This window comes from Macrobrachium nipponense, chromosome 1 (assembly GCF_015104395.2).
Source record: "Macrobrachium nipponense isolate FS-2020 chromosome 1, ASM1510439v2, whole genome shotgun sequence".
In the NCBI taxonomy this organism is placed as follows: Eukaryota; Metazoa; Arthropoda; class Malacostraca; order Decapoda; family Palaemonidae; genus Macrobrachium; species Macrobrachium nipponense.
The window spans coordinates 169,533,248-169,555,350 of NC_087200.1; the positions used below are offsets into that span (position 1 = coordinate 169,533,248).

Below are 22,103 nucleotides of genomic sequence, written 5' to 3' on the forward strand. Positions count from 1 at the left end.
CTGAAGCCAGACACAAAAGAAATAATGTTTTCATATAATCAACTTACCTGTCAGATATATACTTAGCTAAGACTCCGTCGTCCCAGCTAAGTATATATCTGCCAGGTAAGTATGTATGAAACTTTATTGTATCATAACAATATCATTTTTCTTAGGAGTGGTATATAGCTACATGAATCGTTATCAGTATCTGAAGCCAGTTTGAGAATATTATTTAAGAACCATGAAACTGAGCTAGGTCTCTCTGATGGTCTGAGGCTAGCACAAACTCTAGGAATAGACGAGAAATAAGAATCTGTTAAGTCTATTTTAAAACCAAATTGAAAAATTTTCTTTAGAGCTGACTTATTGGTAGTAATAGTACTGGCTGCTAAACCATTTTCAAATAAGGATCTGAAGAAGGAGATAGCCAGGTTAGTAGTCATGGTTCGAGATTCTGTTTCCTTCAGGAAATTGGCTAGTTTTTTAACAGCTGTGTCATACTGACGTAGGGTTGATTCTCTTTTATCTGATTCTAAGAAAAGGATGTTTTGAGGATCAATGTTTGCATCTCTTTTAGCCGCGAACTTCATGAAGTCCATAAAGTTAGGGTTTTGAGAATTCCTGAGGAAGCGAACACAGTCCTCGTTTGTACTGGTTGAGATAGCTTGGGATTGGGAATCCGTTGAGGTCGGAGACCCAATTCCAGAAGTAGTAGGAAAACCCAGTTTGCTCTTGGGGCCAATCTGGGAGGGGCTACTAGAGCAACTTGTCCCTTGAAAGTCCTGAGTTTGTTCAGAACTTTCAACAGAAGATTCACTGGAGGAAAGATGTACACTTTCTTCCACAGATTCCAATCTATGGTCATGGCGTCTGTGGCATAAGCCAGAGGGTCCAGGTTGGGAGCCACATAGCACGGGAGCTTGTGGTTCGATTGTGATGCAAAAAGATCCACCTGGAGGCCTGGGACCTTTTGGCATATCCACTGGAATGAACGCCTGTCCAGAGACCGCTCCGATTCTAGAGGAACTGAACGAGATGGGGCATCTGCTATCACGTTCCTTACTCCCGCCAGGTGAGTGGAGGATAGGTGCCATTTGTACTTGGCTGCTAGTGAGAATATGGCTATCATGACATGGTTCACATGACTTGATTTGGATCCTCCTCTGTTGATGCAGTGTACTACTACTGCACTGTCCAATACCAGCTTGATGTGAGATTTCTTGGCTGGTAGAAGCCTCTTCAATGTGAGGAACACTGCCATAGCTTCTAATACATTGATGTGAAGCTGGCAGAACTGAGGAGATCAAGTCCCTTGTACTTTTTTGAACTGAGAATATCCTCCCCAACCGCTTAGAGAAGCGTCCGTGTGGATAACCAACGCCGAAGGGGGGAATTGAAGAGGAATCGACTTGGATAGATTCTTGGCCTCCGCCCAGGGGCAGAGTCGCTTGCGGAGAATCATGTATCAACACTGACTAACAGGACAAAGTCCGTTAAGAGATATGACACTCCGTCAGATGCCGGAGTGGAAAATATAGGTGTTAGCCTTCTCTTGTTCTCCTGTAGTGGTGAGTGTCCAATAGGGCTGGTATACTAGTTAGAAAATTTCCGGCGCACCGGGGTAAGGAGTTTCACCAAACTATAACCAGCCTATACGCCGGGGTGAGGAGTACAAGGATGGCGGGGAGAAACATGAGTAGGCTAAACCAGTAAAATAATCATAATAAAATAGTGGGGGGGGGGGGAGCACAGCTCCACCGTCAGAAAACTCGCAGGCAGGGGGAGAACCCTGTTGGTGAGCGGGCACTCCGCCGGCTAGCGGAATATAAAAACATACAACATATATAAATGATAACAAGAATCAATAACTGTATAGAGATGCATGCAACGGAGCTTCTCTCCGTCACCCCCTTAAGGAGCTGGCGGAGCCAGCGAAGCCCGCCGCTGACGCGGTGGGTAAGAGGGGTGACCGGGGTAGGAGAGAGCGGTAAGGGACCCGAGGGGGTCTGAGCACGGACGAGCAAGGTGGCCAGCCGAGCCCAAGCGTACAGGAGACATCCCCATGGAACCCAGAGTGAGAACAATAGGAAGAGACAGTCTCAGATGCCCCCCCCCCCCCCCCCCCCCCACTGACTCCCGTATCCTCTCCAGGTAGAGAGGAAGAGGGGAGAGAGCCCGGATGGTTGCCGTGGCAACATGAGCGAGCGATACTTCTCTCCCCCCCATTAGGTGGGGGGGAAGCAGGGTGGGGGGACTGAGCCGGTGGCTCATGGCGATCACCTGGTTCACTGTGAACGTGGTAGGGCCACGTGGTCAGATAGACCAGGCGAACTGAGGTAGCCTAGGCTACCTCTAACCGTCTCTAGCATGCAAAACAAAATAAGCATAGTTATCATAACAGAAAGGAAAGGAACCATCAGTAATAGAGAATGTAATGTCCTAGAGAAGCTAGGCTAACCGACCTGGGAGGGAGGGCACCTAACTACTCGGGAGCTGGCCTCTGCCGATACGTGATAATGGAGGGCGACGGCCAGGGTAGTAGGACTAAAAAGAGAAGGACACATGTCCTAAAAAGCCTAACAGACCTAGACAAAGGTGCATGCATGCATGAACGCTGAGCTAAGGTAACGAGGCATAAGCTCAATCGAGCTAAATTCCCATAAAAAGAAGAGCACATCTTGCACAACACGAAAAGTAATCATAAATACTGCAAAGTCATAGCTACAACGGTATGGGAGACCGAAGAAGCCTGAATAATGAAACACACGAGGCGAGCCGGCTGGGGCGAGCCTGTAGCCATGTCGCAGAGGATACCGTCATAGAACCTAAATAAAAGCGGTAAAACGGGCCCTTAGGCAGTACTTAACTTAGCTGCGGCAATGGCTTGGAGCTCCATGGTGAAAGATAAATCCAGAAACGGAAGCACAAAAGCACAGCGAGAAAAAAACATGCGTGTGCGGGATGCTGCTAACGAAAAGGATGGCCGCTAGAGGCGCTCGTGTTGGCGTGGGAGCGCCGGTAGTAGTAGTTACTGGCGTGGGCTGTGTATCAGCTCTCTCTAGCAGGAGGATTTTGTGAAGGAGAGATCTAAATGACAAGATGCCCGTGGTAGTGGTTTCACTCGCCATAGAAACCATACCGACACCCTCTTTATATAGGGTGAGCGAGTCAGAATACTCTGACATCCCATTTTAGTTTTTCTCTGGTAATGTTAGTAATATTTACCTTAGAAATATGAACTAAAAGGATATTTCACTGGGCGACACGGGCTGAGCCCAGAAATATATTATATATAGATATATATATATATATATATATATATATATATATATATATATTTTATATATATTTTATATATGAATATGAGAGAGAGAGAGAGAGAGAGAGAGAATATATTTTATATTTTATAAACACAAGGTATCATATTTCAATTCTTATTCCTAAAAAGAAAATATATAATAAACAAAGAAACAATTATGAATAAATATAAAAAAAAACAATTACATTAAAAAAACAAAATGAAAATCAGTGAACTTACATGGCTGGCTTGCTGGGAATATACATTCGGAAGGGACAGCAACCCCTAAATGGAACAAGCTGTTCGTACAGAGTGAGATGAGGCCCTGGAGAGTAATTTTTTTTGGCAGTTATCCACCACGTGATCAGAGACTTTGCAAATAGAGGCAAGGCGATCTGTCCTCACTCACTCATCTCTGGTGGTAGAATCCTCGACACGAATCACTCTCGTTAGTAGGGCAAAACGACACTCACTCATTGTACAATAGTACAAAGGATTGCCCTCCGGAAGATCCCATATGTCGCTTGTTGTGGTGTGATTGTCTGATCTTACAGCAGACATTAGGATCCCAATGAACACCTTCAGATATCTCTCGCCCATGTCCCTGAGGGCAAAATTGCCCTTATAATGGTAATTATCCCTCAAAAGGGCAAGTCGGTCATTGGATCGCAAGACAATCTCCGCTAGCATAATATCAGACAGAAAAAGAGCAAGAATATGTTACTCACTCTTTCCACCCCAACAGTGACATCGGTGGGACCCCCAGGTTCAATCCTCAGCATGAACAAAGAGGGTTGGGAGGCATTGGGATCTCTCCACCACTTGGTCCCATCATGTGCTTTGACAACTCCAGGGCCAATGCGCTGGATAGGAGCTCCCCGGGCAGGCTGGAGGGCACCTCTCCTCCTCTTCCTATTCCTAAGCTCGACCGGGGAGAGCGTATCATCAGGCCGAGAGGTTGGCAGACCAGGTGTAGGTGCTGCGGTTGTAGTACTTGTTGTTGTTCTTGTTACAACATTAGGAACAGCCCCACTAACCCCTGATGCCTCCCCCACTTGTTGTTGTTCTTGTTACAACAATGGAAACAGTCCCACTAACCCCTGATGCCTCCCCCCCCCCCCCCCCCCCCCCACCCCCCCCCCCCCCCCCCCCCCCCCCCCCCCCCACCCCCCCCACCCCCCCCCCACCCCCCCCCCCCCCCCCCCCCCCCCCCCCCCCCACCCCCCCCCCATCGGCATCAATCCTCATCCCCTAGGGAAAGGTCAAGAGGATTATCCTCCTCTTCCGAGTCGCCAGCTTCCCCACTCGGGTCGTCGTCTTCCTCCTCTACAAAAATAGCGGCAGATTCCTTTTCCTCTGCTTTAGTCTGTAACTCCAGTTCATCCTCGAAGTCACTCTCTAACTCATTGAGGAGTGCACTGATTGCATTATCCCCCAGACGTCTCTGTCTCTTGGAAGCCATGACTGAAAAAATCAAAACATTAGAAATGAGCAATCAAGAAAAAAAAAAAAAAATAGAAATGAGCACTCGAACGGAATCAGCCCATATGGCAACAAGGGCATATCAGCCAGTGCCCCGGTCAAGCACGTGATAAACACACCATACACCCACATATTCCGATGATGAAACAAAACTATACTAATTAGTTATATGATAAACACTGTCCTACATCAGTTTAATTATTATAATTTTTGTTTGCAAAGAAACACAAAATTTAGCACTCAAACGGAATCACTCCATATGGAAACAAGGGCATATCAGCCACTGCCCCGGTCAAGCATGTGATAAACACACCATACACCCACATATTCCAATAATAAAACAAAACTATACTAATTAGTTATATGATAAACATTGCCCTACATCAATTTAGTTATTATAACTTTTTTGCCAAAAAAAAAAAAAAAAAAAAAGAAATTAGCACTTGAATGGAATCAGCCCACATGGCAACAAGGGCATCTCAGCCAATGCCCTGGGCATGCACGTGATACAACACACTATCCTTCAACATATTCCAATAATAAAACAAAACTATACTAGCATGAACACTGTTCAATATGCAACGTTTACCTAATAACTTTGCTTTTTTCAAAAAAACCAGAAAGTGGCACTCAAAGGGAAATGAACCATATGGCGATATATGGCATCTCAGCCACTTCCAAGGTCATGCACGTGTTATGCACAACATAGTAAAACATTTTCCAACATAAAAAAACTATACTAATTAGCTATTATGCACACAGTCCTACATGAATTGTCTATGTAATAACTTTGCTATTCGCAAAAAAAAAACGCACAGAAATTGACATTCGAAGGGGACTGGACCATATGGCCATATGCGGCGTGTTAGCCATTCACAAAGGCATTCATTTTATAGATACATCATCCCCCGACATATTCCAACATTACAAAAGACTATTAGAATGATTACTGCTCAATATGCAATGTTTACCTAAAAACTTTGCTTTAAGCAGAAAAACCAGAGAGTGGCATTCGAAGGAAAATGGACCATATTGGCGGTAAATGGCATCTCAGCTGCTCCCAGAGTCGCGTACACGATACGCAAAACATCCCAAAACATTTTCCAATATCAAAAAAACACTAGTTTCCTATTATGCACAGTCCTACATGAATTGGCTACGTAATAACTTTGATATTTGCAAAAAAAACACAGAAATTGGCACTCGAAAGGGACTGGACCATATGGCCATATACAGCATGTTAGCCATTCACAAAGGCATTCATTTTATAGATACATCATCCTCCGACATATTCCAACATTACAAAACACTGTTAGAAATACTAATCAATATGTGATGTTTACCTAAAAACTTAATTTTTGCAAAAATCCAGAAAGTGGCACTCGAAGGAAATTGGACCATATGGCAATATATGGCATCTCAGCCACTTCGATGGTCACACATGGTGTAGGTACATGATCTAGCCAGGCTTTTCAACACAACAGTCACATAAATATGCACACTGTTCATTGAGAAATTGTTATGTAGTAACTTTGATTTTCGATCACTAACCTCTTAATGGTGCGTGCGGGTTGACCACGACCTGAGCGATTCTCAGTAAAGGGGGAAGCACTGGAGACAGACATGGGCAGGTCTGAACACGGTCCCAGCTTGTAGTAGAGTGAACATCTGCAGGTCAATCACACCCAGATTTGACATGGGCGATAATTTATGGGAAAAAAACATGTTATTTTAAATACGCCTCAGGTCATGCACGACCCATCGCACCTATTCAGGGTTAAAGAAGTAGCCCTTCATTCATAGTTTCATCATCTGTTTTCACTGTCAGTTTTAAAATAGAAACATGAGTCTCCTTGGTGGGAGGAGAACTACAGGTTCCAGTTACCACGTAACCAAATATGGTTGGTAGCAATACTAAATTCTCAAATTTCATAAACCCTGGATGTAGTATGTTGTACACATTGTCAGACCCTATCAACCATTCTGTAAGGCAATTGTTTCTCTATGGATAGATCAAAATCTTAATCAGCCAAGCTAATTTTAGTTTTGCATAACCGTAAAATTTTCTTAACGTCACTTTGCTTTGTTTATTCTGGTAGCTCATCCACCACTATACAGTCCATATGAATCAATCTACCCAGGTGAGGTACAACAATGTTAACTATTTCATACTCTCTGACTGGTTTTGAAGTCAAATAACCTCACAATGCTGAGTTCTCAATTCCTTTACTCATATAATGGAGTCCTTCAAGAGCCAATCTCTTTATAAAATCTCTGGGCACAGGATCCAACAACCCTCTCTTTCCCACAATGCGACCTCTTTTACCCTTCAGGGTTATTGTGGCTGTAGGTAAGATCGACTGCTTAGCCTTCTTATTTCCCTGTCCGATACTTGTCAAAGAAAGTGTTCCAACTTGTGCCCCACTTTCCTTAGTCTTTAGTTGGTTTCAATTGCATATAACCATATGGTGTCTAACAGTGTAACCGTTGTAACAGCTTTGCTTGTCACACTTGGAACTAAAATGTTCATTGGATGCACAGATGAAACACGCCCATAGTTCTAAGCTTTTTTCTCTTTACTCCTCTGGTTGTATGGGTTTTACAGTGTCCATAAGTAATTGCATCAGCAAAGTGCACATCCTTTAACCTGGTTTACCTTGACATTGTTTGTATTTTTAGGCCCCACTGATAAATTGTTTGGTTTTACAGACTGCTTTTGTTCAACTGCAAAAGTATTTTGGCTTATGATTATATCATAGCTCGCTCTCTCTCTCTCTCTCTCTCTCTCTCTCTCTCTCTCTCTCCATTAAAACTATTTATTAATTACTTGTGAATGGAAACCTACTATTATGCTTTCTTATCCATTATATTATTGATAACCTCATTGGGAAGTAATTGAAGAATGATCTTTCATCTTACAATTATATTATTGGCTAATTGACTATAGACTACTATAAGATTCAGAGCCTTTACCCCGGTGTTTTTCTGGAATTACTTTTTTTCTGTATATTTGACAAAGATATTACTTAGCCATACTATACTTTACATCCCTACCTAATTTTTAGCAGCATTCTTTATTACTTATATTAAAAGAAAGTATGTTCTACGAGTAAAATAAAGCAGCCGAAGCCAGTGGCGGAACACTATTGTATGGGTTGAAGTTATATGTGACATAAACATATGACATCATGACTCCTCCCACAGGGTGATGACGACAAACAGCTGTCTCTGAAATTCTGAAGGAATATTCGTACCTTGTCATGGCTTCAAGAATGCCTGTTATGATAAGTCATTGTCCCCGTGGTTGAAGGACAGCTTTTATAATTATACTTGCACAGTTGTTTAGAAGTGAGGAGGCCTGTGGCAAACCTTACGTAAACTTGAACAGGTAAATGAGTAATAGGGCCCTTTTTTGGGTGAGGAGTACACAAGGGTAAGGCTACCAAGTTTTCGTCATTTGTTGACTTCCATTAGGTGCAGAAAGATGATTATATATGCTCTATAAAGCAATAGTTGCTTTATAAGGCATATAGTTGCTTTATAGAACTTGTTTTGCAAAAAAAAAAATTTCATGGGTTATGATACATCACTGAATGACTTTTGCTGTCCCAGTGTTTGGCTTGAAGTATAAATTCTATGATCCAATCTAATCATATGCAATTTTCTATGTATTAAAATGATCTTCACTGTCATATTAGGAAAAATATCAAAGAAGTTACAACAAATGCCAAAGTTTTCTACTTTTTGTTAATTGATTTTTAATTATATAATTTTTCAAAGGAGAAATAGTGATACAAAGTAATTACTCAGATTGCTTATGGAAACCCTTTTCTTCAAGGATTCTAGCACTCGACCTCTTGGAATAAATCCTATATACTGCTACTACTACCACTACTACCACTACTACAAAGTGTAAACACAGAGTATTGGTTGTATTTCATTGTTGCCAGAGGTGGAGACTTTTTCACGAATAGCCAATCAAGAAGGAGGCAAGTTAATGATGTCATAAGTTGCGTCATTATATCTTTGAAAGACATTCCTCTGAGTTTGCTGGTGATGAACACAAGAAGTCGGTATTACTCTTATAATTACCAGAATTATGCAACTTTCTTAATAGAGAATACAGTAAAAAATTAGGTAGGGATGTAAGATACCCTGTGACAAAGTGTCATCTTTGTCAGGTACGTAGATAAAATTTTATTCCGGAAAATACCTGGACACCGGTTGTGAATCTCATGTGCAAAGGTCCAGACTGCTTCTACCCTCATTAGTTTGGACCTTTGGGAATACTGTATTTTTCAATACTAAAGAACACTTCATTTTCCAGATTCAGTACCCTTCATGGAAGCAGCAGAATTCCTAAGATCTAGTCACCTAACTGGACGTTACATATCTAAACAAGCTGCTAGTGACATGTATGTTGTGTTGATGTAATTGTGATAGCTAAATTAAATATTTTTTGTTTATTTGTCTACAAGTAATTATGTGATATCTTCAATTATGTGTGTTAGTTGGCAATTTTTGCATTGTTTATTTGAAACTTATGAATATTTGTGGCTAATGGAGGTAGTTAGATATAAATTTTTCCTTCCACCTATTTGTTTGCTGTATTCTTGCTTCCTTTTAATATTTTTGACCTTTTGTCCTCAGCTGCATAGAACTTCTGCATTAGGCAGCACCTGTATGTTGAAGTTACTCATAATTTTCGCATGTATATGTGATAGTCCTGTCCACTGCAGGGAATATTTAAAATGACATATTGCATCATTATTCTCTACTCTAAATATTATTCTTTTTGAGATCCTTTTGAATCTAACATTGAATTACTTTTGTTGCAGTGTTTGGGAATAATGCTAATTTCAATTTTGCCTATTGCATTTTAATGTGTATATGAAATATAGTTTAGTACCCTTGAAATTTTGTGCATGGACACTTCAAATTTAGGCAAAGTTAATCTACGTACTTTTTCAAAGTCCTGTTGTTGTGGCATTCATCTCATATTTAATGGCCATCTTATGGATCTTAATTATGTCTTGATTCTCTCCCCCCCCCCCCATTTTTTTGTTTTTTGTTTACTGTATGTTGCTGTTGTATGTTTATCGCAGTTGTGACCAAAAACATCACATGGTCAGATTTGACTGGAAAACAATGCCTGATTGTCTGTATTAGATACCATAAAGAACCCTTTTTAGTATGTAGAGTACTTAATTTCAAATATTTTTATTTTTAATTTCAGTCATATCTGCGAAGGTGCCCTTATGGCAAGTTTATTCTTGTCACTACAAACCCATTATTTGAAATTTAGCCCATTTTTCGGAACCATGAATTCTCAGATATATCATCTCTTGTTTAAGAAATAGAAGTAGGTGGCATTATACATGCAACAACAAATCCGAGAATCATGTTTAGTTAAATGTCTCAGTTTTTGTTTGGTGAAATGCTAGTTGCTATATGGAGATCAACAAACTTCTTACTATTCTACTAGGATTGCCTTCTTGTAATCAACAAAGTTTCTTTTCATTTCTTGCCTAACATATAGCCACTGTGTCTTACTATAGCTGTTTAATAAGAAGTCCTAAAGTGTTGGTGTTTTCCTTTTTTTCCAGCTAGAAGCATTTTGCTGCCCTGTTGGAGGGTTGTAGTGAATGAAACTTTTGTAAGTGGATATCACTGTTCATCATCCTGCTATTGCTAATCTCCCATTGTGTTGGGTAACTTTGGTACTTTTGGTTATTTTAAGTTCTTTGTTCCATAAGTATATTTATATTGTTTAATAACATTCTACATCATACGGTAATAGCAGTGGACCCCTTTATTTGCAGGGATGTGTAACAGACCCCCTTGGGAATAGCTAAAATCCATGAATTTTTAAAACCCCTCTAAAAACACTTAGTTCAAACACAAGAAACCCCTCTAAAAATGCTGAGTTCAAACACAAGAAACCCTCTAAAAATGCTTAGTTCAGACACAAGAAACCCTCTAAAAATGCTGAGTTCAAACACAAGAAACCCCTCTAAAAATGCTTAGTTCAAACACAAGAAACCCTCTAAAAATGCTGAGTTCAAACACAAGAAACCCCTCTAAAATGCGTAGTTCAAACACAAGAAACAAACCTCTAAAAAATGCTTAGTTCAAAACAAGAAACCCCTCTAAAAAATGCTTAGTTCAGAACACAAGACCCCTCTAAAAATTGGGCCCCTTAGTTCAAACACAAGAAACCCTTAAAAAAATGCTCCAAGTCAAACAACAAGAAAACCCCTAAACCCCTAAAAATGCTAGTTCAAACACAAGAAAAAAAACCCTCTAAAAATGCTTAGTTCAGACACAAGAAACCCTCTAAAAATGCTAGTTCAAACACAAGAAACTAAAAAGAAACTCTAAAAAATGCTTAGTTCGAAACCACAAGAAACCCCTCTAAAAATGGCCCTTAGTTCTAAACACAAGAAACCCCTCTAAAAATGCCTTGAGTTCAGCAAACACAAGAACAAACCCCCTCTAAAAATGCTGATTCAAACACAAGAAAACCCTCTAACAAAAATGCTGAGATTCAAACACAAGAAAACCCCTCTAAAATGCTTAGTTTCCACACAAGCAACCCCTCTAAAAATGGCCTTAGTTCAAACACAACAACCTCTAAAATGCTTAGTTCAAACACAAGAACCCTCTAAAAATGCTTAGGTTCAACCAAGAAACCCTCTAGAAAATGCTTAGTTTCAGACACAAGAAACCCTCTAAAAATGCTTAGTTCAGACATCACAGAAACCTCTAAAAATGCTTAGTTCAACACAAGAAAACCCCTCTAAAAATGCTTAGTTTTCCAAACACAGAACCCCTCTAAAATGCTTAGTTCAACCAAGAAACCCCTCTAAAAATGCTTAGTTCAAACACAAGAAACCCCTCTAAAAAAATGCTGAGTTCACACAAGAAACCCTTCTAAAAATGCCTTAGTTCGAACAAACCCAAGAACCCCTCTAAAAATGCTTAGTCAGACACAAGAAACCCTCTAAAAATGCTTGTTCAAACACAGAAAAACCCCTCTAAAAATGCTTACTTCAACCAAGGAAACCCCTCTCAAAATGCCCTTAAGTTCAAACACAAGAAACCCTCCCCTAAAAATGCTTATTTCAAACCCAAGAAAAATGCTTAGTTTCAGACACAGAAACCCTCTAAAATTTTTTGCTTAAAATTTCAAACCAAGAAACCCCTCTAAAAATGCTTGAGTTCAAACACAAGAAACCCTCTAAAAATGCTTAGTTCAAACACAAGAAACCCTCTAAAAATGCTTAGTTCAAACACAAGAAACCCTCTAAAAATGCTTAGTTCAAACACAAGAAACCCCTCTAAAAATGCTTAGTTCAAACACAAGAAACCCCTCTAAAAATGCTTAGTTCAGACACAAGAAACCCCTCTAAAAATGCTTAGTTCAAACACAAGAAAACCCCTCTTAAAAATGCTTAGTTTTCAAAAACAACCAACACAAAACCCTCTTTAAAAATGCTTAGTTTCAAACACAAGAAAACCCTATAAAAATGCTTAGTTCAGAAACACGAAAACCTCTAAAATTTGCTTAGCTTCAAACACAAGATAAACCCTCTAAAAATGGCTTAGTTTCAAACACAAGAAAACCCTCTAAAAATTCTTAGTTTCAAAACACAAGAAAACCCTCTAAAAATGCTTGAGCTTCAAAAAACACAAGAAAACCCCTCTAAAAAACGGCTTAGTGTTCAAACAACAAGAAAACCCTCCCTAAAAATGCTTAAAGTCAGACTTACAAGAAAACCCTTCTAAAAGCTTAGTTCCGACACAAGGAAAACCCTTTTCAAAAATGCTTTGAGTTCAGACAGCAAGAAACACCCTCAAAATGCTTAGCTTCAAACACAAGAAAACCCTCTAAAAAATGCTTAAGTTCAGAACACAACGGAAAACCTCCCTCTTAAAAATGCTTAGTTCAAATCACAAGGAAAACCCTCTAAAAATGCCCCTTAGTTCAACACATCAAAAAGAACCCTCTAAAAAATGCTTCGGTTTCAAAACACAAGAGAAAAACCCTTCTAAAAAAATGCCTTAGTTCAAACACAAGAAAAACAAAACCTCTAAAATAAAAATGGCTTAGTTCAAGACAAACAAAGAAAACCCTCCCAAAAATGCATAGATATCAAAAATGACACAAGAAAAACCCTCTAAAAATTGCTTAGTTCCAAACACAAGGAAAACCCTTCAATAAAAATGGGCTTTAGTTCAGGACCACAAGAAAACCCTCTAAAAATGCTTAGTTCACACACAGGAAACCTCTGAAAAAATTGCTTAAGTTCAACACAACGGAAATAAAAACCCTCTATAGAATGGCCCTTAAAGTAGAACAAGAAAAACCCTCTAAAAAATGCTTAGTTTCAAGGACAACAAAGAAAACCTTCCCTAAAAATGCTTAGTTTCAAACACAAAAAGTGGAAAACCTCTAAAAATTGTTAGTATCCAGAACACAAGGAAAACCCCGTCTAAAGAAAAAGTGCTTAGTTCAGACACAAGAAAACCCTCTAAAAATGCTTAGTTCAGACACAAGAAAATCCCTCTAAAAATGCTTAGTTCAAACTACAAGAAAGAAAACGGCCCTTCTAAAAGAAAATGGCTTAGTTCCAAACACAAGGAAAACCCTTTCTAAAAAATGCTTAGTTCAGACACAACGAAAACCCTCTAAAAATGCTTGAGTTCAAACCACCAAGAAAACCCTCTAAAAAAATGCCCTTAGTTTCAGGACAAGAGGAAAGGACCCTCAAAAACTGCTTGAGTTTCAAAACCACAAGGAAACCCCCTCTAAAAATGCATTAGTTCAAACACAAGAAAACCTCCCCTAAAATCTCCGCGAAAAGTGGGCTTTAGTTCAAACAAACAAGAAAAACCCCTCTAAACTGGTAACATAAATGGCCCTAAAAATGCGAGTTCAAACACAAGAAACCTCTAAAAATGCTGGAGTTCAAACACAAGAAACCCTCTAAAAAAGCTTAGTTAAACACAGAAAAAACCCCTCTAAAAATGCTAGTTCAAAACACAAGAAAACCCTCATGCTGAGTTCACACAAGAAAACCCTCTATTGAAAATCTTGTTGTTCAAACACAAGAAAAACCCTCTAAAAATGCTTAGTCAAAAAGAAACACAAGAAACCCTCTAAAAATGCTTAGTTCGAAACACAAGAAAACCCTCTAAATGAAAAACTTAGTTTCAAACACAAGAAAACCCTCTAAAAATGCTTAGTTCAAACACAAGAAAACCCTCTAAAAATGCTTAGTTCAGACACAAGAAAACCCTCTAAAAATGCTTAGTTCAAACACAAGAAAACCCTCTAAAAATGCTTAGTTCAAACACAAGAAAACCCTCTAAAAATGCTTAGTTCAAACAAGAAAACCCTCTAAAAAATGCGAGTTCAAAACACAAGAAAAACCCTCTAAAAAAATGCTTTAGTTCACAGAAAACCCTCTAAAAATGCTTAGTTCAAAACACAAGAAAAACCCCTTAAAAATGCTTAGTTTCAAAACTAAGAAAAAACCCCTCTAAACTGAGTTAAACACAAGAAAAACCCCTCTAAAAATGCTGAATTTCAAAAACAGAAAAAACCCTCTTAAAAATGCTTAGTTCAGACAAGAAACCCTCTAAAAATTGCTTAGTTTCAAACACAAGAAAACTTTAAAAATGCTTAGTTTCAAACACAAGAAAACCCTCTAAAAATGCTTAGTTCAAACACAAGAAAACCCCTCTAAAAAAAAAAAAGGCATGCTGGTTCAAACACAAGAAACCCCTCTAAACGCTGAGTTCAAACACAAGGAAAACCCTCTAAAAATGCTTAAGTTCAAACACAAAGAAAAACCCTCTAAAAAATGCTTAGTTCAGACACAAGAAAACCCTCTAAAAATGCTTAGTTCAAACACAAGAAAACCCTTCTAAAAAATGTTAGTTCAAACCAAGAAAACCTCTAAAAAATGCTGAGTTCAAACACCCCCAATTGAAACACCCTCTAAAAATGCTTAGTTCAGGACACAAGAAAACCCTCTAAAAATGTGAGTTCAAAACACAAGAAACCCCTCTAAAAATGCTTAGTCAAAAAGAAAACCCTCTAAAAAATGCCGGAGTTCAAACACAAGAAACCCTCTAAAAATGCTTAGTTCAGACACAAGAAAAACCCTCTAAAAAAATGCTTAGCAAACAAGAAAAACCCTCGAAAAATGCGAGTTCAAACACAAGAAACCCCCCCTCTAAAAATGCTAGTTCAAACACAAGAAAACCCTCTAAAAATGCTTAGTTCAAAACAAGAAAAACCCTCTAAAAATGCTTGAGTTCAAACAAGAAAACTTAAAAATGAGTTAAACACAAGAAAAACCCTCTAAAAATGCTTAGTTCAGACACAAGAAAAACCCTCTAAAAAATGCTTAGTCAAAACACAAGAAAACCTCTAAAAATGCTTAGTTCAGGACACAAGAAAACCCTCTAAAAAAAGCTTGAGTCAAACACAAGAAACAAAACCCCTCTAAAAATGCTTAGTTCAGACACAGAAAACCCCTCTGATTGCTTCGTTCAGACAAAAGAAAACCCTCTAAAAAGCTTAGTTCAAAACACAAAGAAAAACCCCTCTAAAAATGCTTAGTTCAGACACAAGAAACCCTCTAAAAATGCTTAGTTTCAAACACAAGAAACCCCTCTAAAAAATGCTTATCGTTCAGCACAAGCCCCAAAACTAAAAAGCTTAGTTTCAAACACAAGAAAACCCCTCTAAAAAAAACGTTAGTTTCAGACAAACAAGAAAACCCACTAAAAATGCTTAGTTCAGAAACACAAGAAAATCCTTCTAAAAATGCTTAGTTCAAACACAAGAAAACCCTCTAAAAATGCTTAGTTCAGACACAAGAAAATCCCTCTAAAAAGCTTAGTCAGAATCAAGAAAAACCCCTCTAAAAATGCTTAGTTTCAAACACAAGAAACCCCTCTAAAAATGCTTAGTTCAGACACAAGAAAACACTCTAAAAATTGCTTAGTTAAGAAACAAAAAACAAGAAGAAACCCCTCTAAAAATGCTTAGTTCAGACACAAGAAACCCCTTCTAAAAGCTTATTCAGACACAAGAAAACCCCTCTAAAAATGCTTAGTTCAAACACAAGAAAACCTCAAAAATCTAGAAAAATGCTTAGTTCAGACACAAGAAACCCTCTAAAAATGCTAGTTCAAACACAAGAAAAAACCCTCTAAAAAGCTTGTTCAAAAAACACAAGAAACCCTCTAAAATGCTTAGTTCAAACACAAGAAACCCTCTAAAAATGCTATTCAGACAAAGAAAACCCTCTATGCTTTGTTCAAAACACAAGAAAAACCCTCTAAAAATGCTAAGTTCAAAACACAAGAAACCCTTAAAAAGTTAGTCAGACACAAGAAAAAACTAAAAATGCTTAGTTCAGACACAAGAAACCCCTCTAAAAATGCTTAGTTCAAAAACAACAAAAAACCCTCTAAAAAATGCTGAGTTCAAACCAAGAAAAACCCTCAAAAACCAAAGCGTTAGTTCAAACACAGAAACCCTCTAAAAAAAAAAAATGCTTAGTTCAGACACAAGAAACCCCTCTATCTTAAGTTCAAAACAAAGAAACCCTCTAAAAATGCTTAGTTCAAACAAAAGAAAACAAAACCCTCTTTGCAGTAACAAAGAAACCCTCTAAAAAATGCTTAGTTCCAAACACAAGAAAAACCCAAAAAAACTTAAAAATCCAGGAAACACAAGAAACCTCTAAAAATGCTTAGTTCAGACACAAGAACCCTCTAAAAATGCTTAGTTCAGACACAAGAAACCCCTCTAAAAATGCTTAGTTCAAACACAAGAAAACCCTCTAAAAATGCTGAGTTCAAACACAAGAAACCCTCTAAAAATGCTTAGTTCAAACACAAGAAACCCTCTAAAAATGCTTAGTTCAAACACAAGAAACCCCTCTAAAAATGCTTAGTTCAAACACAAGAAACCCTCTAAAAATGCTTAGTTCAGACACAAGAAACCCTCTAAAAATGCTTAGTTCAAACACAAGAAACCCCTCTAAAAATGCTTAGTTCAAACACAAGAAACCCCTCTAAAAATGCTTAGTTCAGACACAAGAAACCCTCTAAAAATGCTTTAGTTCAAAACACAAGAAACGCTCTAAAAATGCTTAGTTCAAAGGACAAGAAAATCCCTCTAAAATGCTGAGTTCAAACACAAGAAACCCTCTAAAAATGCTTAGTTCAAACACAAGAAAACCCTCTAAAAATGCTGAGTTCAGACACAAGAAACCCTCTAAAAATGCTGAGTTCAAACACAAGAAAACCCTCTAAAAATGCTGAGTTCAAACACAAGAAACCCTCTAAAAATGCTTAGTTCAAACACAAAGAAACCCTCTTAAAAATGCTTAGTTCAGACACAAGAAAAAAACCTCTAAAAATGCTGAGTTCAAACACAAGAAACCCCTCTAAAAATGCTTAGTTCAAACACAAGAAACCCTCTAAAAATGCTTAGTTCAAACACAAGAAAACCCCTCTAAAAATGCTTAGTTCAAACACAAGAAACCCCTCTAAAAATGCTTAGTTCAAACACAAGAAACCCTCTAAAAATGCTGAGTTCAAACACAAGAAACCCTCTAAAAATGCTTAGTTCAGACACAAGAAAACCTCTAAAAATGCTTAGTTCAAACACAAGAAAACCCTCTAAAAATGCTTAGTTCAAACACAAGAAAACCCTCTAAAAATGCTTAGTTCAAACACAAGAAAACCCTCTAAAAATGCTTAGTTCAGACACAAGAAACCCTCTAAAAATTGCTTATGTTCAAAACAAGAAACCCTCTAAAAATGCTGAGTTCAAACACAAGAAACCTCTAAAAATGCTAGTTCAAAAAACAAAGAAACCCTCTAAAAAATGCTTAGTTCAGACACAAGAAAACCCTCTAAAAATGACTTAGTTCAAAACACAAGAAAACCCTCTAAAAATGCTGAGTTCAAAAACAAGAAAACCCTCTAAAAATGCTTAGTTCAAACACAAGAAACCCCTCTAAAAATGCTTAGTTCAAACACAAGAAACCCCTCTAAAAATGCTTAGTTCAAACACAAGAAACCTCTTAAAAATGCCGAGTTCAAACACAAGAAACCCCTCCCTAACAAATGCTGAAAAGTTCAAACACAGAAAGCCCTCTAAAAAGCTTAGTTCAGACCACAAGAAACCCCTCTAAAAATGCTTAGTTCAAACACAAGAAAACCCTCTAAAAAGCTTAAGTTCAAACACAAACCCGGAAAACCCTTTTCTTAAAAATGCTTAGTTCAAAACACAAGAAACCCCTCAAAACCCTGCGCCGTTCAACAAAAACAAGAACCCCTCTTAAAAATGCTTGAAGTTCAAACACAAGAAAACCCTCTAAAAATGCTTAGTTCAAACACAAGAAAAACCCTCTAAAAATGCTTAGTTCAGACACAAGAAAACCTCTAAAAATTGCCTAGTTCAAACAACAAGAAAACCCTCTTAAAAATGGCTTAGTTCAAACAGAAAACCCTCTAAAAATTGCTGAGTTCAAAACACAAGAAAAAACCCTCCCCTAAAAAATGCTTAGTTCAGTGACACACGAAAAACCCTTCCTAATAAATGATGAGTTCAAAACACAAGAAACCCTCCCTAAAAATGGCTTAGTCAACACAGAAAAACCTCTAAAATGCCTGAGTTCAAACACAAGAAACCCCTAAAAATGACTTAGTTTCAGAAAAACACAAGAAACCCTCTAAAAATGATTATTTCAAACAAGAAAACACTCTAAAAATGCTGAGTTCAAACACAAGAAAACCTCTAAAATGCTTAGTCAGACACAAGAAAACCTCTAAAATGCCTTAGTTCAAACACAAGAAAACCCTCTAAAAATGCTAGTTAAGACCACAAGAAACCCTCTTAAAAATGCTTAGTTCAAACACAAGAAAACCCTCTAAAAATGCTTAGTCAGAAAACACAAGAAACCCGCTAAAAATGCTGAGTTCAAACCAAGAAACCCTCTGAAATGCTAGTTTCAAACACAAGAAACCCTCTAAAATGGCTTGTTCAGACACAAGAAAACCCTCTAAAAATGCTGAGTTCAAACCAGAACCCCTCTAAAATGCTTAGTTCAAACACAAGAACCCTCTAAAAATGCTGAGTTCAAACGAACAAGGAACCCCTCTAAAAATGCTGAGTTCAAACACAAGAACCTCTAAAAATGCTTAGTTCAACACAAGAAAAGAACCCTCTAAAAATGCTGAGTTTCAAACACAAGAAACCCCAAAATGCTTAGTTCAGACACAAGACCCTCTAAAAATGCTTAGTGTCAAACACAAGAAACCACCCTCTAAAAATGCTGAGTTCAAACCAAGAAACCCTCTAAAAATGCTTAGTTCAAACACAAGAACCCTCTAAAAATGGCTCATAGTTTCAGACCAAGAACCTCTAAAAATGCTTAGTTCAAACCAAGAACCCCGTCTACAAAATGCTGAGTTCAAACACAAGAAAACCCTCTAAAATGCTTAGTTTCAAAAACAAGAAACCCTCTAAAATGCTTAGTCATACACAAGAAAACCCTCTAAAAATGCTTAGTTCAAACACAAGAGAACCCTTAAAAATGCTGAGTTCAAACACAAGAAACCATCTAAAATGCTGAGTTCAAACACAAGAAAACCCTCTAAAAAATGCTTAGTTCAGAACACAACGAAAACCCTCTAAACTCCTATAAATGCTTAGGTTCAAAACCAGAAAAACCCTCTAAAATGCTTAGTTTCAGAAACAACAAGAAACCTCTAAAAATGCTTAGTTTCAAACACAAGGAAACCCTCAAAAAATGCTTAGTTCAGTTACACAAGAAACCGCTCTAAAAATTGCTTAAAGTTTCAAACAAGAAAAACCCTCTAAAAATGCTTAGTTTTCCAACACAAGAAACCCTCTAAAAATGCTTAAGTTCAAACAAGAGAAACCCTCCTAAAAATGGCTTAGTTCAGACAAAGCAAGAAACCCTCTGAAAAATCTTTGTTCAAACAAGAACCCTCTTAAAAATGCTGATTCAAACACAAGAAAACCCCTCTAAAAATGTGCTTAGTTCAAACACTAAGAAAACCCTCTACAAATGCCCTTAGTTCAAACACAAAGAAACCCCTTAAAAATGCTTAGTTCAAACACAAGAAACCCCTCTAAAAATGCTGAGTTTCCAAACACAAGAACCCCTTCTAAAAATGCCCTGAAGTTCAAACAAACAAGAAAACCCTCTAACATGCTTTAAAAAGTTCAGACACAAAGAACCCTCTTAAAAAATGCTTTAGTTCAAACAACAAGAAAACCCTCCCTTTAAAAAATGCTTAGTTTCAAACACAAGAAAACCCTCTTAAAAATTGCTTAGTTCAAAACACAAGAAACCCCTCTAAAATTGCTGAGTTCAAACAACACCAAGAAACCCCTCTAAAAATGCCTTGAGTTTTCAAACAAGAACAAACCCTCTAAAAATGCTTAGTTTCAAACACAAGAAAACCCTCTAAAATGCTTATTTCAGACACCAAGAAACCCTCTTAAAAATGCTTAGTTCAAACAAACCAAGGAAAACCCTCTGAAAAATGCTTAGTTTCAAACACAAGAAACCCCTCTAAAAATGCTTGAGTTCGACAAACAAAAACCCTCTAAAAATGCCTGAGTTCAATATTAAACAAAGAAAACTTCCTCCTAAAAATGCTTAAGCAAACCAAGAAAAACCCCTCAAAAGCTTAGTTTCAGACTACACCAAGAAAATCCCCTCTTTAAAAATGCTTAGTTTCAGAACCATTTCAGAAACCCTCTAAAATGCCTTGAAGTTTTAAAACCAAAGAAACCCTCTAAAACTTGCTTTAGTTAACAAACAGCAAACCCCTCTAAGAAAAATGCTGGAAGTTTCAAATCACAAGAAACCCTCTTAAATAAAAATGCCTTAGTTAAACACAAGCACCCTCCTAAAAAATGCTTAGTTCAGACCAAGAAAACCCTCTAAAAATGCCTTAGTTCAACAAACAAGAAAACCCTCCCTAAAAGCTTTTAAAAAGTTTCAAACACAAGAAACCCCTCTAAAAAATGGGGCCTTTTAGGTTTCAAACCAAACAATCAAGGAAAAAACCCTTTTTCTAAAAATGCTTTTAGTTTCAAGACAAAACAAGAAAACCCCCTAAAAATGCCCCTTTGGGGCCCTTAAGGGTTCAAACAAAGGAAAACCGCCCTCTATAAAATGCCCCTTGTTCAAAAACAAGACCTCAAAAAACTTAGTTCAAACAAACAAAGAAAACCCTTCTAAAAATTTTAAGTTTTCCAAAAACAACCCCAAGAAAAACCCTTCCTTAATTTGCTTAAAAGACAACCAAAGAAACCCTCCTAAAAATGGGCCTTTTTAGTTTTTTTTTTTTCAAGAAAACACTTAAGAAAACCCTCTAAAAATGCGCCCTTTAGTTTTCCAAACACAAGAACTTTTAAAAATGCTTTAGTTTTCAAACACAAGAAACCCTCTAAAAATGCTTAGTTTCAAAACACAAAGAAACCCCTTTTAAAATGCTTAGTTCAGACCACAAGAAAACCCTCTAAAAATAGGCTTAGTTCAAAACAAAACAAGAAACCCCCTCTAAAAATTGCTTAAGTTCGAAACACAAGAAAAACCCTCTAAAACAAAATGCTTAGTTTCAAACAAAGAACCGCCACGAAAACTGCCCCTTTAGTCTCAGACACAAGAACCCTCCTAAAAAGCTTAAGTTCAAAACACAAGAACCCCTCTAAAAATTTGCCTTTAGTTCACACAAGAAAACCCTCTAAAAAAATGCTTAGTTCAAAACACAAAGAAACCCTCTAAAAATGCTTAGTTCAAACACAAGAAAACCCCTCTAAAATGGCTGTACCGTTTAGACACAAGGAAACCCAAAAATGCCTAGTTCAACCACAAGAAACCCATCTAAAAAATCTTAGTTTCAAACACAAGAAACCCCTCTAAAAATGCTTAGTTTAAACAAACCAAGAAACCCCTCTAAAATGCTTAGTTCAGACACCAAGAAACCCGGCCTAAAAATGCTTAGTTCAAAACAAAAACAGGAAACCTCTTAAAGATTGCAGTTCAAAACACAAGAAAACCCCTCTAAAAAATGCTGAGTTAAACACAAGAAAACACTTAAAATGCTTAGTTTAAAACACAAGAAACCCCTCTAAAAATGCTTAGTTCAACAAAGAAACCTCTAAAATGGCTTAGTTCAGACACAAGAAACATCTAAATTGCTAGTTTAGAACAACAAGAAAACCCCTCTTAAACAAATGCTTGAGTTCAAACACAAGAAACCCTTA

At 37.7% G+C, this 22,103-nt stretch overlaps 1 protein-coding gene across 3 annotated transcripts in view; it reads left to right on the forward strand.

Annotated features, from left to right (window-relative positions):
• Window positions 1–22,103, forward strand: part of LOC135219814 (thioredoxin domain-containing protein 16-like) — a 439,137-nt gene that overhangs the window by 280,262 nt on the left and 136,772 nt on the right. For all 3 annotated transcript variants that reach the window (XM_064256898.1, XM_064256899.1, XM_064256900.1), the window contains exon 15: window positions 9,090–9,177. In XM_064256898.1, the coding sequence (XP_064112968.1) occupies window positions 9,090–9,177 (88 nt within the window). The remainder of the gene's footprint in view (window positions 1–9,089; window positions 9,178–22,103) is intronic.